We start from the raw sequence: 24756 nt of genomic DNA, 5'->3' as shown, positions 1-24756 counted from the left end.
CAAGTGGGGAAGCGCAAGGTGAGTTAAATGAGAAAACGCCAGTGGCTATGCGAAAGGAATCTGATAGCAATAGACCTTCCCAGGGGCTGGCTGTGACAGTTCAGACTCCTGTGAAAGGACGGTTTGGGAGGACAAGTTAAAGTGAGGAGGTGAGGTTCAACCTGCAGCTACCAAAAGACAGGGTTTCTCTGTGTAGCCCCGGCTGTCCTGGACTCACTTTGTTGACCAGCCTGGCCTTGAACTCAACAGAGAGCCTCGGGGGTGCTGGGATTAAAGGCGTGCATCACCACTGACCAGCAGCAGCAATACTGCCTAATGTGCAAACTTCTCGATCTTTTAAAAAGTCCATTTTTGATCCAAGAGTATCTTTCTTTCGTAAGCTTAATTTATTAAAATAATTCTCTACAAAAAGCAAGACAAAAGCTCTGAATGTGCTGTAGGCTATACATCCTACTTTTTCTTGGTTCTTTATAGAAGACAATGCTGTTCAGTGGGCTTTGCTCTTCATTTTCTGTCTTGTTCGTTTTCCGGGTCTCTTCTGCACAAACACACAAACAAAAGAAACCCATATGTAGTCAAACAACACTTGGCCTTCTGTGCCAGGATGAGAAGGAACCAAGGGGAGTAGGAATGGGGTTGGGAGGAGACTGAACAGGCCCCAGCCTGGACCCTACACTTACATTTGCCCCTTTCTTCCCAGGCCTCTTGGGGCCCTTGCCATGAGCCACCTTGGCTCGGAAGCAGGAGACATCATCGTAGCTCTCGCGAGTGTTCCATTTGGAGCCTTTCTTCTTTCCACCAAAACCAAACTTCTGGTTTTTGTACCTTCGTTTGGCGTTAGGCCTGGAAAAGGTGGCCTCATGGGTTAGTGCACTGTAAACCCAACAAGCCTTGTCTGGTGACAGCCACAGGCCCATTTCTGGAGGAAACGCTGCAGGCCTCTCCTTGGTCCCACATCTTTACTCTACAAACCACCCAGGCAAAGTCATCCACTCACGAAGTAACTGCCGAGAGGGAAAACTAGCAAAGGAAAAGCAGAGAGGACTACACACACCGCGGCTTCCTGCTTCCACTGCCATCCCCTGACTCAGTCCTGCTCGCTCAGCCTCACCTGTCTCCGTTCCTCTCAAGGATAAAACCACAGCTGTCATTCAAATGTAACAAACTTTAAGAACCTGTCAGGTCCTTCCTGGCCAAACCATGCCACTGCCCCTCCCGGACTGGTTCCAGTTCCTTAGGAAGGGTCAGCCCAGCACCCACCTTCACCCCGCCTTCCTTCCCTGTGCACGGCACTTGAGAGGCGCTGCCCTTGCTCAGGGGGTGTCTGTGGAAGTGGAGACTACCATCTCAGAACAGGAACATGACCTGCTTGTAACTGAGTCAAGCCAGTGCCTATCCCCCTAATGCCAACAAGATGAAGGCCCCTAAACCCTGGCCTCATGCTGTTTCTTGTGAGGGCGAGCACAGGTTCCACGGTGAGCTCATCCGGATCTTCCTTCTCTCACACGGTCCTGCTCAAATATTCATGTCCTTCCTATTAGGCTCAGGTGGGATGGTCCGCCATGATACCATGCCCAGACTGTGCCGGGACTTCAAAGTGTGCTTCCACACTAGCGTCCTGATATACCTACAAATCACCAGCCCGAAGGCCAGTGTCCACCTACGCAGATAATGAGACCGAAAGGGCAACAGTGAGCCCCCCGCGCCCCACCCTACCCCCACCTGCCCCCACTCCCTTTCAATCTTCACAGCGCTGAGGCACAAGCCACTGCAACTTCGGGAATGAGTGGCTGGACCCCCCACCAGCACTCTGCAGGTCAGGGAGAAGACACATTTGACACTTACTTCAAATGATCCAGGAACCAATTTCCACCTTCAAGCACTGCCACGGCCATGGCCACCTCATAGTATCAAAGGATCTGCCCCGTGAGCAGCAGTACTTTACACCGGAGGCCTTCCCTGGGCAGCTAGCTCCCTCACTGGACTGACTGTGGGCCATCACAAGCCCGACACATCACAAGACAAAAGCGAACCGAAACCCTTACTTACCCTTTATTCATCTGCTGGCCTTTAGCTCCTGCCTTTGCGCGGCGTTCCACAGGCTTCTGATCGCCCTCAAGGAAATCCAGCTTATCAGAGAAGCCTGTGCAGGGAGAAGCATTTCGGTCAGCACCACTGTATTTTTAGGGAGGTCAAGACATGGCTGCTACTCCCTAAATGGACCTTAAGAAGCTCATCTTGTTCTCAAACCTAAGCCCAGAAGACTAAAACCAAGATGACTACAAAGCACCACAGGGGTCCCTTAGCAGACAGACACACGGACCTTTCTGGTACTTCTTGATGGCGTTCATCATATGTGCTTTCTCCTTCTGCCTCTTCTGAAGGACCTCAGTTTGCACCTGGGAGACAGGCACAAAGTCAGTCGAGTATCCCAGACCATGACTCCAGAGACTACCAGCTCAGCTGCTGCTATCACGCTATGTTGGGTGCACCATGGTGTCCCACGGTGCCTAGTGAACCTGTGCTCAGGGGTACCGGCAGACACACGTCATCAAGAGGTAAGACCCACAGGACCAGATGCACACAGAGCAGGAAGCAAATCACAGCACAGTGACCTGGCCTGGCCTTCCCGGCCTAGCCCTATGCCGTGCAGGTGTTCTCCTCACCTTCTTTCCATATTTCCTAAGTGCTCGAAGTTGCTTGGCCTTTTCAGATTTTTCCATGGCAGCCTGTTTAGTCTGCAGCTTCTGTCGGATCTAAAACACAGGTAGTATTTGGAGGATACTAGAACAGGGATGCGGTGTTCCATTAACCCTGAAGACTGTGGAACTCATATACTTTCCTACTTTTCCACATGAGGACAATAGAGCCCCAAAGCTGAGCCTGCAGCCAGGTACCAAAAGTGCCAGTGCGCAGCCAGAGCTCACAAGCGGCCCTGCGCCTCCGAGCATGCCTGTTCCCTCACACAGAGCTGCCTGCCTGTCAGATAAGACCTGTTTCTCCCCAGCCCTGTTTACAGATCAATGCTAAACTTCAGTACTTTCTTCTTATGGGCCACCTATGCACACCCATACCTTGCCTCTTCCATCACACACACATACATTTTACCCAAAGTGGAAGGAGTTATCAGTGCGACTGTCAGCTGTATCTGTGCATGTCCCTGATTAGCTTCTTGGGGTACCATCTCCAATTCTCTATGATGAAGACTGAGACCAAAGGGACAATTTAAATTCATCCTGGATGCGATGCCAAGAAGTTTCTTCCTCCTGACAGGACATGAAGATCAAGTCCCCCGAGCCCTAAATTACACCATATCTGAGCCACATAATCAACAGTTCAATTTCTAGAAGACAAAAGCTTCCCTACAAGCAAGAGCATTCATATTGCTGGGCCCAGAACCACAAGACTGTTGTGTCTATACACCCTGCTCCTGACACTGCCAGGAAGGAAACACGCGAGCCTTCTTATTACAGGGACCACGCTTCCTCCAGCCCTCCTCTGTTTCACCTAGGCTGCTGGCATGCCTCTGACGCAGAGACGTCCTACAGAAAAATACTGACTACAACCAGCACAAATAGGACCACAGGTAACGGGCCAGCTGAACGAGTGTACTCTCGGGTGAAGCCTTGGCTTTCCAGAGGTAAAACTTGCCTGTCTCTCACCTTTTGCATCTGCTGATCAGACTTGGCCATCTCTGCAAAATAATCCGTGGGCCGCTTTGTGGGGACCTGGAGCTGGTGGAGCCGGGGCAATACAGCCAGCACTGCAGCCTGCGCCTGGCGGTAGCTGAAATCAGGGGACAGGGTGACATGAGGGGAGGAGAAAGGCATCCCATCCCTTTCTTCCCACTGCCTTTCAAAAGTTAACTAAACTCAGGAGTAGCAACATCCCGCCGTCACTGGCGAGACAAACCAAGTAAACAAAAACTGCAATCAAACTCCACTAATTTCACATAAAACAGAAATCCCACTTGACGTTTACTTTTATAAAGGGAAAATACTTCTAAGAGTAAATCAGCAGTTTCAAACAATGAGCTTATTAAAGGTGCCATCAAAACACAAACTACTTTCCCAATTACAGAAAATCCACTCAAACATTGCCTGGGCAAGCAGGGCGGTGGTGGTGCACGCCTTTAATGCCAGCACTCAGGAGGCTGAGGTAGGCGGATCGCTGTGAGTTCGAGGCCAGCCTGGCCTACAAAGCAAATCCAGGGCAGCCAAGGCTTCACAGAGAAACCCTGTCTCGGAAAAAAAAAAAAAATTCCTAGGCAAAGTCTTCTCTGATTGGATGCATCCACACAAACTTCAGACGAATTATTCTGAAACATTCCCTCAAGCAGGGCGCTGGTTATATGATGCCAAGAACCTATTTTTCTCCCAGGAGGAAGCCCTTAGCTCCACTCTCAGCCTAGTGCCAACTCCTCGGTGCCTCTAAGGGCGCTGGCACACTGCATTCCCCTTTCTGTGACTCTTCTATGGGAGGACCCACAACCAACATACAAACTCATTTCCCTCTGGAAGTCGTCTTCCGGATTAACACCTTTCTTCTGGTCCTTGTTCTGGGGTGTTGACTGTGTTTCGCTGACTTCCCCCGGCACTGGACCCAGGGTCACATCGAGCCTTTCAACCCACTCCAGATCCCGTTTGAATTCAGCCAAACACTGCTTCAGGCCATTCTAGGTAAAGTCAGACACGGCGCTCATGAGAACCCAGAGCTCGTCTCTCTCAAGCCCAAAGTGCTGAGCTCCAATATCCGCACAGGAAGCCCGACCTGTGCGATCAAGGCGCAGGGTGCATCTTTCCCACAAGAGTCTCCCAAGTAGCACAGCGCCTGTGCGCAGCCCATCCCAAAGACCCTGACCCGCGCGCGAGCTCACCACGTCATTCACCGCCTTCTTCGGCTTCTCTAGCACCACGTTGAGGCCAGGCTTCAGGAGTCCGCGGGAAAACGCATCCTGCAACTACAGACCCGGGAGCGTCAGTCCCGCAGAGCTAGTCCCGGCCCATCCCCGGCCCCGTGAGCTCCGCTGCTGCTTACCTCCCGGTCTGAGACCAGGGACTCTTCAGACTCCGAGTCTGAGAGCGGAGGGGTGTCCATCTCCCAGCCTCTCGCCCGGCGAGGTTCGGCCCCCACGCCACGTGCCCGCAAGCTGCAGCAGCGCAAGCAACTCTTCCACTCGCCTCTGGCTCTTCCACACGGACTTCCGCTTCCGAGTGCAGAGCCGAACTTCCGGTTTCTCGTTGCTATAGAAACCGCTCTGGCGTTTGGGCGTGTCCGAGGTGCTCCGGATCTTTAGGGTGAGCACCCGCGGAGCCCTGCGTGTTCTAGTAACCCAGAGCCGTGAGGCGATAGGTGAGGGGTTTCTCTGGAGTCGTCTTAAGGGCCTGGAAGCGTTGGGAGTGCATGGGCGGAAGGCAAAGCGCGGAAGGAGCCGCGGGGGTGGGGTTAAAAGTCTGGGGGCGGGGCAGTGGAGAGGCTAGGCGGAACCAGGGAGGGGCGGGCCCAAAGCTGGGGCGGGGCGGGGCGATGCAATGCGAGGCGGTCTCAACTTTGACCTGCTTGCTGCTTTAGCAGCACTCTTTGACAGGTACCATGTCCACTGTAGTAGCTCAGTCGCTGCATGTTTTTGGTCTTCGGTCTCACGTGGCCAACAATATCTTCTTCTTCGATGAACAAATCATTATATTTCCTTCGGGAAATCATTGTGTGAAGTACAATCTGGATCAGAAATGGCAAAGATTCATTCCAGGTAAAAATAAAATAAAATCCTTCTCATCCTGACATATATTAAAGACATGTGCTACACAGAACCACACAATCTCAACCATTGGGAAGGTCTTTTCTTATTTATTTTTTTTTTTGTCAACTGGAATATTCGTGTTGTTTTATAAATACAGACAAAAATAAATGCCAATTTGCACTGTTGAATTATCAACCTGACACATGTGGCCAAAATGACGCAAAATAATGCTAATTTTAAAAGTACTTTTTCGCTGTGACTTCATAGAAGAGTTACTTTAAACAGTGTTTTTCTTGTATTCTCCGGCAGTTGGGTTTGTCCTCGCGAGAACCTCTCTTTGAGCCTAACAGTTTTGAGGGTGCACCACCTTCACTGAACCCTTGTATGGTGGAGACATTGGAAATTTTATCCTAAGTCACAAATGACCTTCCTTAGACCCTGCCCCTGGTTTGTTTTTTTTTTTTTTTTTTTTCCCACATCGGTCCAGCCAATGATATTCATGACATTCTCCCACTTGTTTTGGCACTGGCCGTTTTTATTGCTTCGTGCGCATATATAAAAGGCCACACCACACATATATAGTCGTTAATGGATTGCTGTTACATGAAGACCTGTGCACCCAGACACCCGGGATCGGCCAGTTCCAGGGCTTCTTCATTGCTTTTCTTTCAACCTCCCCAGCCCACCCAGCCCATCCAGCCCATCTCAGGTCTTGGAGTTTTGCCACATATCTGTGTGACCTTATACAAGGTGTTTTTCCCATCTTATACAAGTGGAATCATAGTCTGTTTGCTCTGTCGCTGGCATCTTCTGCTCAGCTGCATGACCCATAGCTGAGTCCATCTTGTTGTAGTATGGCACTCCAGTCCAGGAACACACACACACACACACACACACACACACACACACACACACACACACACTATTCATCCATTCTAGGTTGGAGGGGCATGTGGAAAAGAACAATTAGTTGCTATAGAAACACTCCACCACAGCCACTCTTACATGCACACATGTTTGCAAAGATTTCCCAGGACACGCTCCCAGAACTAAAATTACTGAGAAATTGGTTTATAAATTCCCACTGGCAATGCATACGGGTCTCTATAACCCCATCCTCACCAACCCTTGGTATTGTTTGACTTTCTAATTTTTTTGTGTGGTTCTAGTAATCCAAAAAAGGGATCTTGTTGTTTTAGCATGCACATCTGCATTACTAATTAAGGTATCTTTTTCTACTTTGGTTTATGTTAAATACCTTTTACCAATTTTTCTATTACTTTTATAAGGTTTTGTTCTATGGGGTAACCCTCTTACTGAGTTATAAACACCCTTCATATATTCCATATATTAATCATTGTCAGGTATATGTGTTTGAAATAATTAACAGAGGCAGAGGCAGGTAGATCTCTGAGTTCAAGGCCAGCCTGTTCTGCAGAGAGTTCCAAAACAGCCAGGAATACACAGAGAAACCCTGTCTCAAAAAATGGAGAACAAAACAAACCCCCCAAAAGTAAGAAAGAAATAGTTCTTTTCTGCAGCCTGTGCTTTTTTCTTGCTTATGGTATCCATGGATGAACAGTTTTAATGAAGTAGAAGTCATCAGACACCATGTAAATATTCTGTAAGAATAAATTGTGTGTCTTAACTATAGCTGAGGGGGTGGGGACATGGCTAAGTGGGCAAAGCACCTTCCAGGCATTCATGAGGACCTGAATTTGAACTCACAGAAAGTCAGAAGTGATAGCACACATCTGTAATCCCATTGCTACTGTGGAAAGATGGAAGATAGACACAGGAGACTCCACAGAAACCTGTGGGTCAGCTAGCATGACATGCACAGCAGCGAACAGCAAAGGGACCCTGCATCAAACAAGGTGGAAGACCCACATTCACAGTGTCTTCTGACCTCCACAAGCGTGCCACTGCTAATACACACACACACACACACACACACACACACACACACACACACACACAGCGGGGCAGGTAAAGAAATACAGTTGATTGTAATTTATTAGCTTTTATGTCCAGAATATTTGCTGGACTATTATTAAATCTAATGAATAACTTTTGTGTAAATTTTTTGGGGTGTCCTACATAGACAACCACATCTAACAATCATAATGGTTTCTTTATATTGTGTCACTATACTGGGAAGCTCAACTCAAGTAAGAGTTGAATAGAAGCAATGAAAATGTTCTTAGTCATCATGTTTCTGGCCATAAAAAGAATCTATTAATATTTTCTTATAAAGGATATTTGCTATGAACAAATGTCAATGTCCTATATCAGGTTAAAACAAATTATTTTCCCCCATTTTTCATGCCTTTGCTCTCAGTGAACAGACAATGGATTTCCTAGCATATATTTTCTGTATTTAATATAGATCTTTATACATGACTAACACTAAGCCATCATTTTATTCAGACAATATTTATGCATACTTTCTGTCATATGTACCAGACTCTGCTACTTTTGCTTGTTACAATTAATACAGTCCAGCTTGGATTCTTTTCCTTTTACATTTAGTAGTGAGACCTAGTGCTCAAGTCTCCAAGTTTTGTTTATTTGAGAATGCTTTATTTCATCTTCATTTAAGCAAGATAGTTTGACTGGGTATAGAAATTTTTGGATGCAGGTTCTGTCCCATTGTCTTTTGGCCTCAGCTTTGTTAGAGTGGTTAAGGAATTAGAAACTAGGATCTTATTTCTGTGGGTACACAATCTTTCTCTGGATATCTGGAATGTCGTCCCTGCCTCTGGGTGTGTTGCACACACACACACTCATACATGCTGGCCCCCTTTCGTGTGTGTGTGTGTGTGTGTGTGTGTGTGTGTGTGTGTGTGTGTGTTCTTGTTTCTCATTCACTTAAGGGTTCTCTAGGATCGCAAGTGTCTTGCAGTGCTTTGAGATAACTTTAACAATTTTCTCTTCAGTGGCTCTAACTCTTCTTGGAGCTTTATCTTGCATTTCCAAGAGCCTCACCTACATGTGAGAATCATCCCAGGCACACGTTCAAGGTCTTCCCACACATCCCGTAAACCAGTCACTTTTTGAGCATCCTTCAAGCCCAAGCCAAGGGCAAAGACAGACAAGGACAAAACTGGTGCTGGTGCTGGTGCCAGTTAGCTCAGGATCAGCTGGGCATAGCATTCCAGGGGCCTGGGCATCTGGGACATAATCTAGGAAAGGCAATTCAGAGGTCTGGGTGTCCTGAATTTTATCTCCTGGTGAGGACTACAGCCAGGAAAGAACCACTCTAAAATGCAGGTTCTATGGTGGCCAGATCTCAGACCATTGTTGGTGAAATGAAAAGTAAAAAGGTCTGCAGGGTGGTGATGGTGCACACTTTTAATCCCAGTACTCAGGAGGCAGAGGCAGGGGGATTTCTTTTGAGTTTGAGGCCAATCTGGTCTACAGAGACAGCCAGGCATATATAGAGAAACCCTGTCTCTAAAAAACCAAAAGAAAGAAGAAAAAAAAAAGTAAAAGGTCATGAACTTGAAAGATCTGAATTTGACCTGTCTTTCCCATCTTCTAAGCTCACAGTGTCCTGTCTGTGAAATGGAGCTGATGTCCAGCTTGCTGTGGCCACCAAATAATAATGAGGCTCAGACATTATCATTTGTTCAATCAACAAAAATGTATTAGGCGCTTCCTAACGCACACGCACACACATGCGCGCACACACGCACACACACGCACACTTACACACCTCTCTTCCGGGTGCCTCTATTACACTGGGGGAGAGCAACAAGTGAATGGAGATGTTAGCGAGGAGGAAACAGGCCTGCAAAGTGCAGAACTTTGAAGGACCATGAGCTCTCAGACGGTGGACAGGACACTGGCGTTGGTTTACTGAGGAGGGGACTTTTGGTGGTGAGGAGCTGGTCATGTGGATATAGGAGGGGGGATGGGTAAAATAGGATGGCACCCTAGAATGGGGATGAGTGTGTTAGAGGAACCTCAAAGAGGCCAGGCACAGTTGGGGTGGAGGGAACGCAGAAGTAGGGAGCAAGAGGTGAGGCAAGACAATGACACAGGCAACAGATCTATGCAGGCATGTGACCATGTGACCAGAAGCCATGGTGGCACTTAGCAAAGCAGCATTCTGAGTTCACACTGGCTACTCTGGGGCGGGGGGGGGGGGCAGGGCAGGGGTCCTTAAGGAAGAACAAGGGTCACAGGGAGCCCTGATATTATCACATAAGGGGATGAGGCGTGTAAGGCAGGGTGGGGACAGTCCCTGGTGGAGACAAGTCTGGGGTCCGTTTTGGAGGCAGGCACATAAACAGACCAGTTTCTACAAAAACAGACACAGAAGCACAGTGGTTAAATGCGAACACTCAGAGTGATGGAGCTGCTGTTGGCTGAGGCAGAAAGGGCAGAGGGAGGAGACACATCTGCCTGAGACACACGGAAGCATCTAAATGGGACATAAAGGGGCAGTTTGAATTCCCAGGCTCAGGGAAAGGAATCTGGGCAGAGGGAGAAATGCAAAGTGCCTGAGCTGGTGGAGCTTCCGTTAGCTTTGGGATCCTCCTCCGTTTAGAGCAAAGAGCTGAGGAATTAAGTAAAGAAGAGAGACCAAAAAGATGCAGCCAAAGAGGGCGGGCCAGGCTCTTATAGGAGAGATGAAGCTATTTCAAGAATAACTGACATAACTGCACTAAAAACAATGTCAAAGTGTCTGGAAAACTAAAATCAGTTAAGAAATCTAGTCATGGACCACATGGAAATAGCACCATCAGTGGCTGTGTTTACAATGGTCCCAGAGGGTTGTATGCCTGGTGATGCTGTGGGCATCTCACTTTAAGCCCACACCACGGTGTCAGCACAACTCACGGACACTGCTCTCAACATGCCTGTTCTTGCACAGGGCATGGCTACACCAAGCACCTGCTAGGTAGCCAGTGCCTGGTAAATGAACAAGTGGATGAATGGGCAAGAAAGTCATGGTCCCTGCCCCCCCCACACACAAACACACACACACACACACACACACAAACACACACACACACACACACACACACACACACACACACACACACACACACACACACACACACACACACACACACAAGCTCTGGCCTGTAGAAGAGACCAGCACGCTTTTCAGCTCGCAGGCTGGTATCGGCGAGTGGGACAAACGCTTCACACACGGCACAGCCTGGCAGAAAGCGAGCACAGGAGTGAGCCCTTTCCTCTTGCCTCCTGCAGGCATGACCACACTCCCTGCTTTAACTTCTCACTCTGCCATTTCCTGCCCATCCTGCCGTCATTCCCAACCTCCGCCCCCAGCTTGAGAATCTTAGTCAACTCCTACACCATTCTACCCCAGATGTTCACAGCTTGGAGTTCACAGTGTACGTCCGAACTTGTTTCATTATTTCCTCTTTCCTCGTGTCTTTTCCCTTGCTGGATATTCAAACCTGTGTTAAAGACATTATTACAAAAGCAATGAGGCCCAAGCGTAAATAGCACAGAAGACCAGTAAATGTGTATATAAATATGTAACTTTAATATAGCCTAGAAGTAATGTTAGGAGTCAGTGTGGACTTGGGAGGCCATTTAGAGTCTTCTTTTCTTTTTTAAAAAATTGTGTGTGTGTGTGTGCATGTGTGTACGTGTGTGTGTGCATGTGTGTACGTGTGTGCACACACCCACGCGTGCGTGCGTGTGCGTGTGTGTGTACGTGTGTGTGTGTGTGTGTGTGTGTGTGTGTGTGTGTGTGTGTGTGTACACGAGCACAGATGCCTGCAGAGGCTAGAAGAGTACATCAGATCCCCTGGAGCTGAAGTTACAGGCAGTTTAAGACTCCCAGCTCAGGTACTGGGAATCGAACCCGGGTCCTCTGGAAAAGCAGGGCACCCTTTCACCCTCAGAGCCATCTCTCCGACTCCAGAGTCTCACTAATTATCCTTTATCAGTGTGGACCCAAGATAAATTGAAGACTTAAATGAAGTCAGTCAAATCATTAAAAACTAGAAACAAATTCACGTATTAAAGTTCAGTGATTTAGAGGGACCATTTTAAGCAAATTCCAACAGAGGCAGTCTGTCAGTCTGTACTCCACCCCTGGTGCCCCACTTCTCCCAGGCACAGGACCCAGAAACCTAGTGTCATTCACACCTTCCCCCAAGCCACTCACTGAATTCTGCTGGTTCCATCTCTTAGCATCTCCCTAGCCACCCTCATTGCATGCCCACTGTCCCCTGCTGCCTTCACATAGCATTTTGCCACCATCACTTCCCACTGACCAGGCAGTCGCCCTGCCTCTAGGGGGATCCACACAGCTGCCAGGGAGAGCTTCCTGTCACATCCAGATGACCCTTCAGGAAGGTTCCCAGTGGCTTCCGTTGCCCCCACCCACCCACCCCCAGATGCAGTCTAAACCCTTGTGCGAGGCTCTTGGCAACCCAAGCCTTGATCTTCTCTGACAGAGCTGTCCCTCCAGGCCTCCTGCAGGAGTTCAGTGTGCTGGGCAGATATGCTGCAGGACAGCATCCCTCCCTGGCTTGTTAGAGAACAACAGCCTGGAGCCCATCACAAAGGGATTCCCATACAACTTTCTAGTGCATCTTCCCCTGTCTCACTCCATCTCCCTGTCTGGGACCCACATCCATGAATGATGCACCGTGTGCTCAGTGACCAAGGCCCACATGAAAATATTTCATTCTGTGTTAATATCAGGATAAAATGAATATCGCAGTATTGATTTGCAACCATCACATATGTGACTGTATGTATATTAAATATTATATATATTCAATTACATTTATTTATTCAGTGTGTGTATGTGTGTGTGTGTATGTGTGTCCATGCTTGTACACCTGCATGCCATGGCATGCACATGAAGGTCAGAGGACAGCTCGTGGGAATTTATTCCTTTTGTCGTGTGGTCCTGGTAGATCGTCAGCAGTGTAGTGACAGCAAAGCACTCTGGCCGACCAAGCCATCTTGCCAGGCCTATTTTTATCACTTGTTTTATTTTTACTTGTAATCATGTTTATGTGTGTGTACACAGGAGACATATGCACAAAATACGTGGGTCCCTGGGGAGGCCAGAGGCTTTGAATCCCCCCGGAGCTGGAGTTATAGGTGTTGGTGAGCCACATGATATGCGTGCTGGGAACATAACTCAGGCCCTATGGAAAAGTCACCAGCCCTATGTTTTATCATTTTAAATGAAGACAGAGACCCATGAAAGCAAAGTACCTGGGGCCCACGTGCTAGGGCCTGCTGTGGATGGAGCGTTCAGACTTTGACCACTGCTTTCGTTTCATGCTTGTCACTGCATGGCATCAGGATGCTGGCCATATTCCCAGCTGTTGTCTCTAAATTCTAGGAAAGGGTTAGATAGTACACATGTGTCTCCGGTTACCAAGGAAGCACAAAATGTCACCATAAAGACTTCTGCATCTGTCTAACTGGCAGACTGAGGAGTCGCGTAATTAGCATCCAGCCTCAACAGTAGAATACCAAATGCTACATTCTCAGGACATGAAGGCCCATAGGATTAGGCCTTATTCTACCATTGTTGGGCCATCCCTGGTCATCACAGACCCCCACCCAATGCTCCAGCCATCTGTATCCTTGGGGTTCTCCCACCACACTGCACCCTCTATTACACCCTTCCTGTCACATGCTGCTTCCTCCATCCTCTCTGGTCTGATTCAGGACAAGTTCCTCAGCATCCCAGCTCAGCCTAGTGAGGTGCCCATCCCCAGGCATCTTCGCAATTCCCTTCAAACAGTCAAAGTAACGGGTGGCCTAGGGCGGATCTTTGCACACTTGTACACCTTTCTCTGTTGCTGGTGCCCCTTGCTAAGCCTGGTTGGACTTTGATGGAAGCATTGCCCCCCACCCATTTTACCTCCCTTTGCAGGCTCAGACAAGAGTCAAGGCATGCTGGCCTTGTCCATCAGTCCCAATCGGCGGTACCTCGCTATCTCTGAGACCGTGCAAGACAGACCCACCATCACCATTTATGAACTGTCGTCCATCCCCTGCCGGAAGCGCAAGGTCCTGAATAGTTTTGAGTTCCAAGTTCAAAAGTTTGTCAGCATGGCTTTTTCTCCAGACTCTAAATACCTGCTGACACAGACGTCACCTCCAGAGTCCAACCTCGTCTACTGGATGTGGGAAAAGCAGAAAGTAATGGCCATCATGAGATCTGATCTTCAGAGCAACCCCATCTACCAGGTACCTTAGGCATGACAAAGGCCCCGCCCACTGTAAAGCAGTAAGTGCTGACATGTGGACTCAGCGCTTGCTTTGTGCCACGGTGCTCATCTCTCCCGTGCATTTTAAATTTGAGCTTCAGAGTAACCACACAAGGGATACGGGGTCATCATCCCATCTTAGAGATGAGGGTCCTGAGCCTCTGTGAGGCTAAGTAGCTCGTCCAAGACTGCAGAAGTGGTGAGAGGCAGAACCAGCTAGTTCCCAGCTTTGTCTCCTGTCTTCTTTACTATGGCCCAGAACTACTTACTGTCGGGGCACAGGTTAGACCCAGCTGTGCTGACTAAAACTTACTCTCCTTGGTTCTGGACCGTTTGCATATAAAGTGGTAGGTTTTGGGATTTTATTTTGTTTGGGAGGGGTTTTATTTTTGGTTTTAAAACAGGTTATTGAGCTGGGCGTGGTGGCGCACGCCTGTAATCCCAGCACTCAGGAGACAGAGGCAGTGGATCAATGTGAGTTCAAGGCCAGCCTGGTCTACAAAGGGAGTTCTGGACAGCCAAGGCGACACAGAGAAACCCTACCTCAGGAAAAAAAAAAAAAAAAAAAAAAAAAAAGGTTATGACCACATAGCTCAGGCTACCCACAAATTCCCGATCTTGCCTTCCTCTGCCTCCCAAGTGCTGGGATTAGAGGTGGGTGCCAACAGGCCCATCAAAAAGGTAGATGTGTAGGAAACTGCCAATGAAGTCACAGTTGTGTGGAGAACCGAATTTTCTATTGCAGTTGAAAAACAAAATGAAGACCTTTTAGGAAGCAGATTGACTGATTAGGCAGGGAGCCCCAAGGTCTTATCTCTCTGCCGTCACCCCTGTCCAGCACCTTACACTCATGTTTACAACTTCAAGAAGTCAGGACTGTCCATACTCAGAGACACCCCCTCGTCAGAGCCTCAGGCATGCATCACTCATCTCCCAGAGGCTGGTGTGCGAACGTGGACATCACCAGCAGAGCACTCACGGCCGTCCTCAGTACAGAGAGGATGCATGGTGGTCAGAGAGTCACAAAGGCAGGGAGAACTGGAAAGCTGTCTCAGCCAGGCCATAGTGTCCCAGTGGTGACCCCTGCTGAGAACAGAGAGCACCTCCTCTGCAGTGGATCCAGTGATCAGTGAGTGCTGCCTAGATGCACTCTATGAACCTAGCTCTGGGGACACAGAGGCTCAGCAGCAACATGCCCCCAAGTTGCTCTCTGTCCAGTGAGCATGGCAGGCTAACTGTTACTAGTATGTCTTGGGATAAGGGCTCCAGATAAAGGAAATTCATCTGGTGGGAGACCTCATTATCCCTCCTGATGTGTGTCTTCTTTCCTGCGGACAGGCCTCCATGCACCAGCTCAACCCCATGTGTCTGTTCCCAGCTAAACTTCATTCCATTGCACTGGTTCAGAGTATAGCTCTGCTCAAACGGGGAGACATGTTGCTGCATGCCTGGAATCAACAGCACTCAGGAAGTTGAGGCAGGAGGAGTAACCATTTAAGGCCATCCTTGGCTACAAAAAAAAAAAAAAGTTTACTCTACTTTGTAAAAAAATTTTTGAGTTGGGCATGGTGGTGTACGCCTTTAATCCCAGGCAGAGGCAGGAGGATCTCTGAGTTTGAGGCTAACCTGGTCTACAAAGCAAGTCCAGGGCAGCCAGGGCTATTACACAGAGAAGCCATGTCTCAAAAAAAAAAAAAAAAAAAAAAAAAAAAAAAAAAAAAAAAGTTGTTGACTGATAGTTCATCTGATAGACATAGACTTGTTTCTTTATCAAGTATAGTATAAAATTCCATGGTTTTGTGATATGTACAAGCTATTAAGAATTACCTAAAGTGAGTTATTAACAGGTGAAGTGGGGAACATTTGTAGCAAGCTTCATCTTGCCTTTTTTCTTCTTTTATCTCCTGACATTTTGCAGGTTAGCATTAATCCCCAGGATAATACTCAAATGTGTGTCACTGGAAATGGGATATTTAAGCTTCTCCGTTTTGCTGAAGGAATCCTAAAGCAAACCAATTTCCAGAGGGGAGAATGCCCAAACTACCTAGCCCACGCCTGGGTGGCCGATGACAAGGTCATTGCTGGCACTGATACCGGCAAGCTCTTTCTCTTTGAATCCGGAGATCCGCGCTGGGAGACAAACATAATGGTCAAGGAGCCTAGTAGCTCCAGGAGCCTGGAGGTCATCCACGAGTCAGAGAGGTAACAGCGCCCTCTGCTGGGCTAGTGCTTGTACTGCCAAATGAGCTTCTCAGAAAGCTTGAGAGATGACTCAGCTCAGCTCTTACTGAAGACAAGGGTTTGCCCCCACGTGGCGCCTCACGACCATTCTAGGGAATCTGGCACCCTCTTCTGGCCTCTCCGGGCACTACACACCCATGCAGTACACTTACAGATAAGCACGCTAGACACCAGAGAAAATAAAGAAACCTTTCATTCCGGCCCCTCACCACCACCCCACCCTGAAAACCAGCTGTGTTTGTTTCTTCTTTCTCTTTCAGCATCCATCTGCACTCAAGTACAAACCCGACAGGTACGGCCATAGCCCACAGACAAACCATTTTCCTTTTATACCTAATCTCATTTTACACCCAGTTCAATGTGACAAGTCTTCAGATTGTAGACTTTTTTTTTTTCTTCTTCAAAAGCATATTTTTCTATGACTGGCTGTCTAATTTATCAATTTTCCAGAATAAATGCCTTCAGAGCCCTCTCAGTGTGTGAGGCGCCTTGCCATGTAGGAGAGACACGGGCCCTCAAGCACTGACACTTCAACACGAGGCAATAGTGAGCAAAGAGGGGCAGGAAAATGGACTCAGTAGACCTGACAGAAGGATGGAGGGCGGGGGTGGGGGGTGCAGGGAGGAGTCCTGGGAGGAGGGCGAGGAGGAGTGCTCGGTTTCTTCCGCATTGTAACAGGAGTGGTCACATCCCAGGCGGCACAATGTGCTGCGGGACATGCCCATTTGAGTCCTGTCCTTCACATCACGCGTCATTGTCATGCCGACTTTACAGCCTCAGGCTCTGTGATGGGGCTAGAGTTCCATTTTCGTTCCCCCTGAGCCCAGACCCCAAGCTCCCTGACACTTGGCACCCTATGTGCTCTTCCTCCTCAGTATCCTCCACTTACCCAATTTCCCACAGTCCCCTCCCCACGCCAGTTGGCACCTCCTTCTTTTTGTGCCTTGTGTAAGGGCCTCCTAAGGAATTCTTGGCGGGACTGTTTCCCCCGTTACTAATTACTACTTACATTAGATGGTTCAGACTATCCTTTATATGCCACCAAGTCTTGGAATTTTATAGTAATATTAGATGAAGGCACATGTCTACATCTGCTATGTGCACAGTATTTCCGTAGGTCCAGGGATCAGCACAAAGGCCCCTCAGCTCGACCCAAGCAGCCCTGCCTCTCTCCTCTCCTGAGAAGGAACATCATCAGCTCTCCTGCGGGTATCTCTCACAACCAGTGCAGTCTTAATGGTGGGTTCAGCTAGGCGCAGTTCCTTCTCTCCATTCCCTGCCCCAGCGCATAGACACACACTCACCCATTCCTGTTTGCCCTGGAGGGCCTGGCTAAGAGCACCGACTTTCTGCTCACCCAAGACAGGTGCCTGGCCTCAGTCCCTGTCCTCAGAAAGCCTGTGTTACTTGCGGCATGCCTACTTGCCCCTTAACAGTCCTTAGCACATGAGCCCGAGACTTGAAGCTTCCTAAGGTAAGGACTGTGCTGGTCTCATTGACTGCTGTTTCATAGGACCATTATAACTCTAAATTAAAACGTATGAGCAGTTATGAATATTTATTGTATGAACGAATGAATGAAGAGAGAGACCCGGGTTCGGATCTCGGCTCTACCAGGGGTGTGCAGTCTTGGTAAAGTCTGTCTCCTGAATCATTTATCTCTAAACAAAGTAAGACTTCATTATCCTTGGTCCAGCGAGCATGTAGCGTTCCAAGCACCTTTTGACCACAGGAAAGGAGATCAGTGGGTTGCGTTGGTCAAAGCCAAAGATGTTCCCCTCCCCCTCTCACAGGAGACAGGGATTCATTATGTGGCCTACATACTGGAACTCACTCTGTAGACCAGGCTGGCCTTGGACTCACAGAGATCCACCTGCCTCTGCTTCCCGTGTCCTGGAATTAAATACCCACTCGCCTCCCCCCCCACCCCCCAATCTCTCCAGACCGTCACGCTTCTCCTTAGGATTGTCTGCAAAACCATTCCACTCTTTCCTTTTCTAGCCTGATCGAATTTCCACCACCCAGCTCCCCGGTCCCCTCCGTTGAACAGATTGTGACAACCACTAACACCCACCACCACACCTTGCCGAAGGTGTTTGCCATCGCCGCCTATTCAAAGGGTTTTGCCTGCTCTGCTGGGCCGGGGAGAGTGCTGCTGTTTGAGAAGATGGACGAGAAAGACGCTTACCGGGAGAGCAGGGAAATCAGGGTAAGGCAAGCCGGAAGGACTCTGACAGAGCATTTCACAGGGTGAGGGATGGGGAGGTGGGGGGGAGGGGAATGGGGTGGTGGGGGAGGGGAGCAAAACCAAGACACAGAACCCTGTCCTGAGAAATCTAGGAGCCAGTAAACTGGATTGGGATTTAGAAGTAGCAAGATCAGCCGGGCGTGGTGGCGCACGCCTTTAATCCCAGCACTCGGGAGGCAGAGGCAGGCGGATCGCTGTGAGTTCAAAGCCAGCCTGGTCTACAAAGTGAGTCCAGGATGGCCAAGGCTACACAGAGAAACCCTGTCTCGAAAAACCAAAAAAAAAAAAAAAAAAAAGAAGTAGCAAGATCTGGATTCCCATGGGGAAACGTGGGAAATTACACTCCCTCCTGGAACCTGCTCTCCCATAACCCTTCCATTATCACACCCATGATATTCAGTATACTGCCCAGTGCACATGGCCATGGAATGATACAGAAATGACCAGGACCAGCAGGTTGTTCTTCAGTGACAGGGACCTGAGGGGGAGGACCAGGAGATGGGGAACTAACGAGGATAGGAAAGCTGTCACCCAGTGGGATGACGCCATCAGAAAGCTAATCAAGCTGGATTGCACAAGGGGAACATAGGATGTCTCCAGTGCATCCCAGATCAAGTCCTCAATGGCCTTGGGACTGACCAGCACAGCCCTTCAAGGGGGAAAGGTCACGTTCTCAGGACCAAGAAAAATGCAGTTTCCCAGAGGCCCTGGCCCCAGCCATGACTGGTCTTGTGCAGCATGTGCCTAGCTTTAGACACGGAGTTAAGTTATTTCTTCATATATCAGGGTCCCAGGGAAAGCCTCAGACTGTCCTGGCCCTCGATGCAGAAAGCACGCTGTAGAGACAGGTGCAGTACAGCAACTTAGGGAAGAACCCAGAAGGCTCCTGGGTATTTGATGCTATTCTGGAGGGTTCTAAGAAAATCAGTGACACTTGACAAGAGGGCCTAAGTCAGGAACTCCAGGTGGAGTCAACAGCTTAAGCAGAGGCACCATGGTAGCAGTGGCGTGTTTAGGACACGCCCTGCTGCCCAGTACGGAGGGGCTCATGACATTTAAAAGGAAAAGAGGGGCACTGTGGACCATGAAAAGTAGCAAATACCAGTCTGTAACATGCTTCAGCAATCCACAGGCTTGGGGGCTTGTGACCGGTTATGTTTAAGAAAAATTCATCTCCCTGTGATATACAGTGTCAGACATGAATCTGTGACTTACAGGCTGAGATGAGCTGCCAGCGTGTGTCCCTCTGTTTATAACATAACACAGTAACCCCCATGAGAGGTGGAGGTGAAAGGGATGAGACAGGAGGCCATGTAGACCCACACATGCACTGCTGAGTCCCCAGTATTCAAATGGCAGTGCCACATGGCTGTAAGCACGCATCACTGGAGAGCTTTTTTGTTAGTACAGCCCAAAGGTAGTGAGGGTTAAGATCCAAGCAGTGGGGGTCAGGGGCAAGGGGAAGAGGGAATGCCTTTGTGAATACTAATTCTGGGTAAAGGTGGGAGGAGTGTTCTCAAATAGCACCCAGAAATGATGTGTGGGGCTTTGGCGTGGGAAAGCCCAGGAAAGAGGCCAGAAGTAGGGAAAGTGGAGACAGAGCAAGGAGTGTGGGAGATGAGATGGCGCAGGCCAATGCAGTGGGAGTTTAAGTCATCCATGAAGAACTGCACACACACACACTCCTCTGTTGGTTTGTTTATTTGTTTAGCAGGTGTTTATCAAATGTTTACTGGGCCTGGCAGGCTCTGTATTGGGGGCTGGACACACAGTAGGGAAGTCGACCCAGGAGCAGCCTGAGCTGAGCTCAGGACTCAACGAGCAAGAGAAACAAAACTGAACAGGGCGACAGATGCAAACCAAGACAGGGAAGAAATAGGGAGAAAAAGGAAAAGGCCCAGGAGCTAGAGGGGGTCCGTCCCGGGACTGTCAGGGGAGTGTCTCTCCGAGGAAGGTGCCATTGGACCAGAAACCAGAGCAAAGTAAAACAGGAGATAAAAGTATAGACAAGAACTAGCAGGCTGGAGGGATGGCTCAGCAGCCAAAGATCTTGCTGTTTGAGGTTGAGGACCCGACCAGTCCCGATCCTCGGCACCCATGCATACAGCAGGTGCAGTAGTGTGCACCCATAACCCCAAGCTGAGGGGGAGGCCAGAGACAGTTGAGTCCTGAGAGCTGCTTGTCCCAGCAGTCTTCAATCCATGAGCTCTGGGTTCAGTGAGAGAGAGCCTCTGCCTCAAAAATTGTACCGGCAAGCCATAGAGGAGGGCATCCAGTGTCAACCTGCGGCCATCGCATGTATTGGTACACACACATTGGGACACACACAAACATACACATGAACATGTACATTTATAGACCTCACAAAGGAAGGAAGAGAGGGAGAAAGGAAGATGAGTAAAGAGAATAAAGAAGGCTGAAGGATTCACCGTTCATTTACTCCCTTACCACATCTGTTGTGAACCTACCATGGGGACAGATGCTTGGTGGCTGAGACAGTGGCGTCAGCTCTGACCCCCTTCTATCCGGGAACTTACTGTGTTTGGAGAACACGGCCACACCCTGCTACACCCTAGGCCCTTGTGTACACACTGGGACATCACTAAAGCCGGGGCCTCCACCTAGTCACTCCCCCTTGGTGTGTCTATACTCCATGGGTCCCTGGGGCGTGAGACACTGGGTTCTTGTGTGTGGCTCGGAGTCATGACTCTGTACACAGCCCGACCCTTCTTCACATGGCGAATGCCCCTCACTCTACCAGCAAGCCTTCCCTGCGCGTCCTGGGCTAAGGAGACAGACATCGCCAAGGCGTACCAGTAGCCCCTTGGAGGCCCATCTTGTCACGTTTCTGACACTAGACAAAGGAGAAAGGGAGCTCTGGGCTGCTCCATCTTTCTGAGCATTTGCCAGGGGATGACATGGAGTGAGGGGCGGGGGAGCCAGACTCTTAAGGAAGTGACTCTCAACCTTCCTAAAACCGCGGCCCTTTAATACAGTTCCTCGTGGTGTGGTGATCCCCCCCGCCAACCATAGAGTTATTTCATTGCTACTTCATAACTGTAACGTTGCTACGGTTACGAATTGACCCACAGGTTGAGACCCACTGCTCTAAGAAACTTAGGCCAGGGTGCAGAAATGGCTGGTGCAGTCTGGCCCATCAACATGTTTAGTCACTAACAGAAGCTAAATAGGGAAAAGGAAGTCGATTTTTTAAAAAGATTTATTTATTTATTTATTTATTTATTTATTTATTTATTTATTTATTATGTATACAGTGTTCTGCCTGCAAGTACACCTGCAGGCCAGAAGAGGGCAGCAGATCTCATTATAGATGGTTGTGAGCCACCATGTGGTTGCTGAGAATTGAACTCAGGACCTCTGGAAGAGCAGCCAGTGCTCTTAACCTCTTAAGCCATCTCTCCAGCCCAAGTCCGATTTTATTATGTGTCATTGGGAACAATAGCTCCTCTCCAAGCCTACCAGTGGCGGCATTGACCCCTTCTCCTTCCTGCGCCCTTTAATCCACCCCATATTACAGAAGGGCCACCGCCTCCCTCCAAGGCCCTGAGGTGCACACAGATGTGCTGGGTGCCAAGGGGTATCCCATGCACTGGGCCCCCAACAAGTGGGTGTCTGGAGTGGACTTAAATGAACGTTCGTGTTACAGGGTCTCACACTGGGATGCCTGGCCCGCTCGTTCCCACCTGTACCATTCGGATGCTAGTAGCTGCAAAAGGAACCCGTGGTGCTATTTAAAACCAATGAAAGCAGAGGCACACCAGCCCTCCCTTCTCCAGACCCAAGCAAGATGAGGGAAGTAGCCTGCTCAGAAGTCTGAGCTAGAAGTAACCCTGGAACCCTTGTAGCCAGAGACCGTGACTGAGAATGACTGATGGCTGTTTTGTGCCTTGGGCAGATCCCTACGGACCCACAGAGCAATGACCCAAGCCAGTCAGACAAACAGGACGTTCTGTGCCTCTGCTTCAGCCCATCAGAAGAAACCCTCCTCGCCAGCACCAGCAAGAACCAGCTTTACACCATCACCATGTCCCTGACAGAGATCAGCAAGGTAAGCCTCCCGCCAAGGGCATCAGTCCCCTTCCAGACCACGCCAGGATGCTCATCCGAGGGGCTGCTCACCACATGGATAGAATTTCATGCAAAGCTCAGTATGGTTCATGCACACCATTCATACAAGCAAACAGAAAAGGCTGAGCATGCAGAAGCACTCACAGGGATGGGGGTGGCGCGGAGCTGTGCCACCTTGATGTTGCCTATCATATTCAAATCCCACATGTCCTGCCAGGAGCTGTGCCTCAAGGAATTAAGTCACCTGCCATATCTGTCCATGGCCCAAAGGTGGAGATATAAAAATCTTTGCAGTTGCTCTTCCCCACCCCCCTTTCTGGCTTGTTTTGGACTTGCAAAGGCGACTACCATAATAAAACACTCCAAATGAAGCTCACACTGTTCGCTGCACACTTCACCAGTTAGCTGTCACTTCAGACCTGTGTCCCCCAACAGCATGGACTCAAATATATAAGATGAAGAAGACAGGCCACCTACAGTCACAGTCAGGATTTTAACATATCCTTTTGAGTCACATTTTTGGGAGATGTTTTTGTTGCTATTTTTGGAAGGGGTCTGGGTTTTCATTTGTTTGTTTTTGAAACAGGAACTCATATAGCCCGAGTAGCTAAGTGTGACCTTGAACTTCCGACCTTCCTGGCTCTTCCTCAGTGTCACAGGCATCACCTTTCCCATTCCTTCCATGCTGGGAATCGAACCCAGGGTTTCATGTATATGTTAGGCAAGCACTCTACCAACTGAGCTACATCTGCAGCCCAGTGGTTTATAGTAGCCTTGTTATCAGGAGTTGAACAACCAGTACGGCTGTTAATTATAGAATATAGTCATCACCTCGTAGAAAGAACATCCCAGACCCTTTAACTGTCATCCCTCCACCGCCCCTCCCACCTCAACCCTAAGCAAGCGCTGATCTATTCTCTAGATGATAGATTTGTTTATTCTAGATACTTTATATATAAAAAGAAATAATACAGTATGTGGACTTTGATGACTGGCTTCTTTGATATACCATGCTATCATAAAGGCTTTTCTACTCCATAGTATGCACCAGAACTTTGTAAACTTTTCATGGCCAAATAATACTCTAGTATGTTATTCCAACATACCACATTTTCTTTATCTGTATATCAGTTTGGGTCATTCAAGTTATCTCTGTTTTTTGATGTTATGAATATCACCGCTGTGAACATTGCTTTACCAGTTTTGTGTAGACATAGATTTTTATTTCTCTTCTAATAGTGGAAATACGGGTCACTTCATGATTTAGGGGTTTATTGCTATGAAGAGACACCATGACCACGGCAACTCTTATAAAAAAAAATTTTAACTGGGGCTGGCTTATAGTTCAGAGGTTCAGTCCATTATCATCATGGCGGAAAACATGGCGGCGTGCAGGCAGACATGGCGCTGGAGAAGGAACTGGGAGTTCTACATCTTGATCCACAGGCAGCAGGAAGAGAACTGGCTTGAGCTGCTGAGACCTCAAAGCCCGCCCCCTAGTCACACCTACTCCAAGGCCACACCTCCTAATAGTGTCACTCCCTCTGGGCCTGTGGGGGCCATTTTCTTTCAAAGCCACCACTCTTGGTAGTTTCACGATGGGCATTTGAGAAACTGCTTAAGTTCCAAGAGGCAGTATTGTGAGGGTTCAGGTTTTTCTTTTTCCTTACTGACACCTGTAATGATCTGACTTTTTTATTACAGCCCAGAAGATGTATAGTGGTATCTCATCACCATGGTTTCAATTTGAGTTTCCCTGGTGACCATAATGCCAGCATCTCTTCAGGTGCATTTTGCCATCCATCCATTTTCTTGGAATAAATTCTATTCAGATCTTCTGCCCACTTTGAACTCTGTGCTCTTTTACTACTAAGCTCTAAGAGTTATTATGCATTATAGACATGAGTCTCTTATCAACTGTTGGACTCATGCCTCAGTCTCCTAAGTGTTGGGGTTATTGGTATGCCCCATTACTTCCAGAATCTTCTCACTTTCTTAGTAGTTCATAAAGGCTCCTATTTCAGTGAAGTCTAGTTGGTCTGTTTTTCTTCTAGATGGCTATCCTTATAGCCATCTTTAAGGATCCATCACCACAGCTTTGGGTAATGAAGATTTACCCCTGTGCTTAAGGGTTTATAGTATTAGCTCTTATAGATTTAACTCTTTGATTATTTTGACTTGGGGGTGGGTAGTAAGGCATGGAGTATAGG

General features: G+C 48.6%; 2 protein-coding genes and 1 long non-coding RNA gene across 4 annotated transcripts in view; 1 reads left to right on the top strand and 2 right to left on the bottom strand.

The window, feature by feature from the left end:
• Positions 1 to 387: 387 nt before the first annotated feature.
• Ebna1bp2 (EBNA1 binding protein 2) lies at positions 388 to 5112 on the bottom strand. Its single transcript, XM_051171415.1, has 9 exons — positions 5038 to 5112; positions 4877 to 4960; positions 4500 to 4675; positions 3663 to 3786; positions 2667 to 2756; positions 2324 to 2399; positions 2050 to 2143; positions 681 to 843; positions 388 to 538 (listed from the first exon to the last, which is right to left on the bottom strand). Exons 1-9 carry the CDS (start codon positions 5095 to 5097, stop codon positions 488 to 490), a joined length of 918 nt encoding a protein of 305 aa, XP_051027372.1. The 5' UTR covers positions 5098 to 5112; the 3' UTR covers positions 388 to 487.
• Positions 5113 to 5257: 145 nt separating this feature from the next.
• The window catches only part of Cfap57 (cilia and flagella associated protein 57), a 76860-nt gene continuing 57361 nt past the window's right edge, over positions 5258 to 24756 (top strand). The window contains exons 1-6 of the mRNA XM_051171416.1: positions 5258 to 5352; positions 5575 to 5749; positions 13632 to 13948; positions 15887 to 16170; positions 18211 to 18418; positions 22374 to 22526. Of these exons, the coding sequence (XP_051027373.1) occupies positions 5593 to 5749; positions 13632 to 13948; positions 15887 to 16170; positions 18211 to 18418; positions 22374 to 22526 (1119 nt within the window). The 5' untranslated portion in view covers positions 5258 to 5352; positions 5575 to 5592. The remainder of the gene's footprint in view (positions 5353 to 5574; positions 5750 to 13631; positions 13949 to 15886; positions 16171 to 18210; positions 18419 to 22373; positions 22527 to 24756) is intronic.
• LOC127211514 (uncharacterized) overlaps positions 5517 to 24756 on the bottom strand; it is a 51683-nt gene continuing 32443 nt past the window's right edge. Inside the window, exons 3-4 of one of the 2 annotated variants that reach the window (XR_007833430.1) lie at positions 13723 to 13878; positions 12960 to 13087 (exon numbers count right to left, since the gene is read on the bottom strand). This is a non-coding gene — a long non-coding RNA (uncharacterized LOC127211514). Of the gene's footprint in view, positions 5719 to 12959; positions 13088 to 13722; positions 13879 to 24756 lie in introns of those variants that run through there. The other variant, XR_007833428.1, reaches the window with a different exon arrangement.

Source organism: Acomys russatus, chromosome 29, assembly GCF_903995435.1.
Source record: "Acomys russatus chromosome 29, mAcoRus1.1, whole genome shotgun sequence".
In the NCBI taxonomy this organism is placed as follows: domain Eukaryota; kingdom Metazoa; phylum Chordata; class Mammalia; order Rodentia; family Muridae; genus Acomys; species Acomys russatus.
This window is presented reverse-complemented; position numbering and strand designations above follow the sequence as displayed.

Coding starts and splice junctions, on each gene's coding strand:
- Ebna1bp2 (XM_051171415.1), bottom strand. CDS start 5,097: ATGGACACCCCTCCGCTCTCAGACTCGGAGTCTGAAGAGTCCCTGGTC. Junction 2,757..3,662: donor CTGATCAGCAGATGCAAAAG/GTGAGAGACAGG, acceptor CCTGTGTTTTAG/ATCCGACAGAAGCTGCAGAC. Junction 2,400..2,666: donor TTAGGAAATATGGAAAGAAG/GTGAGGAGAACA, acceptor CCTGTCTCCCAG/GTGCAAACTGAGGTCCTTCA.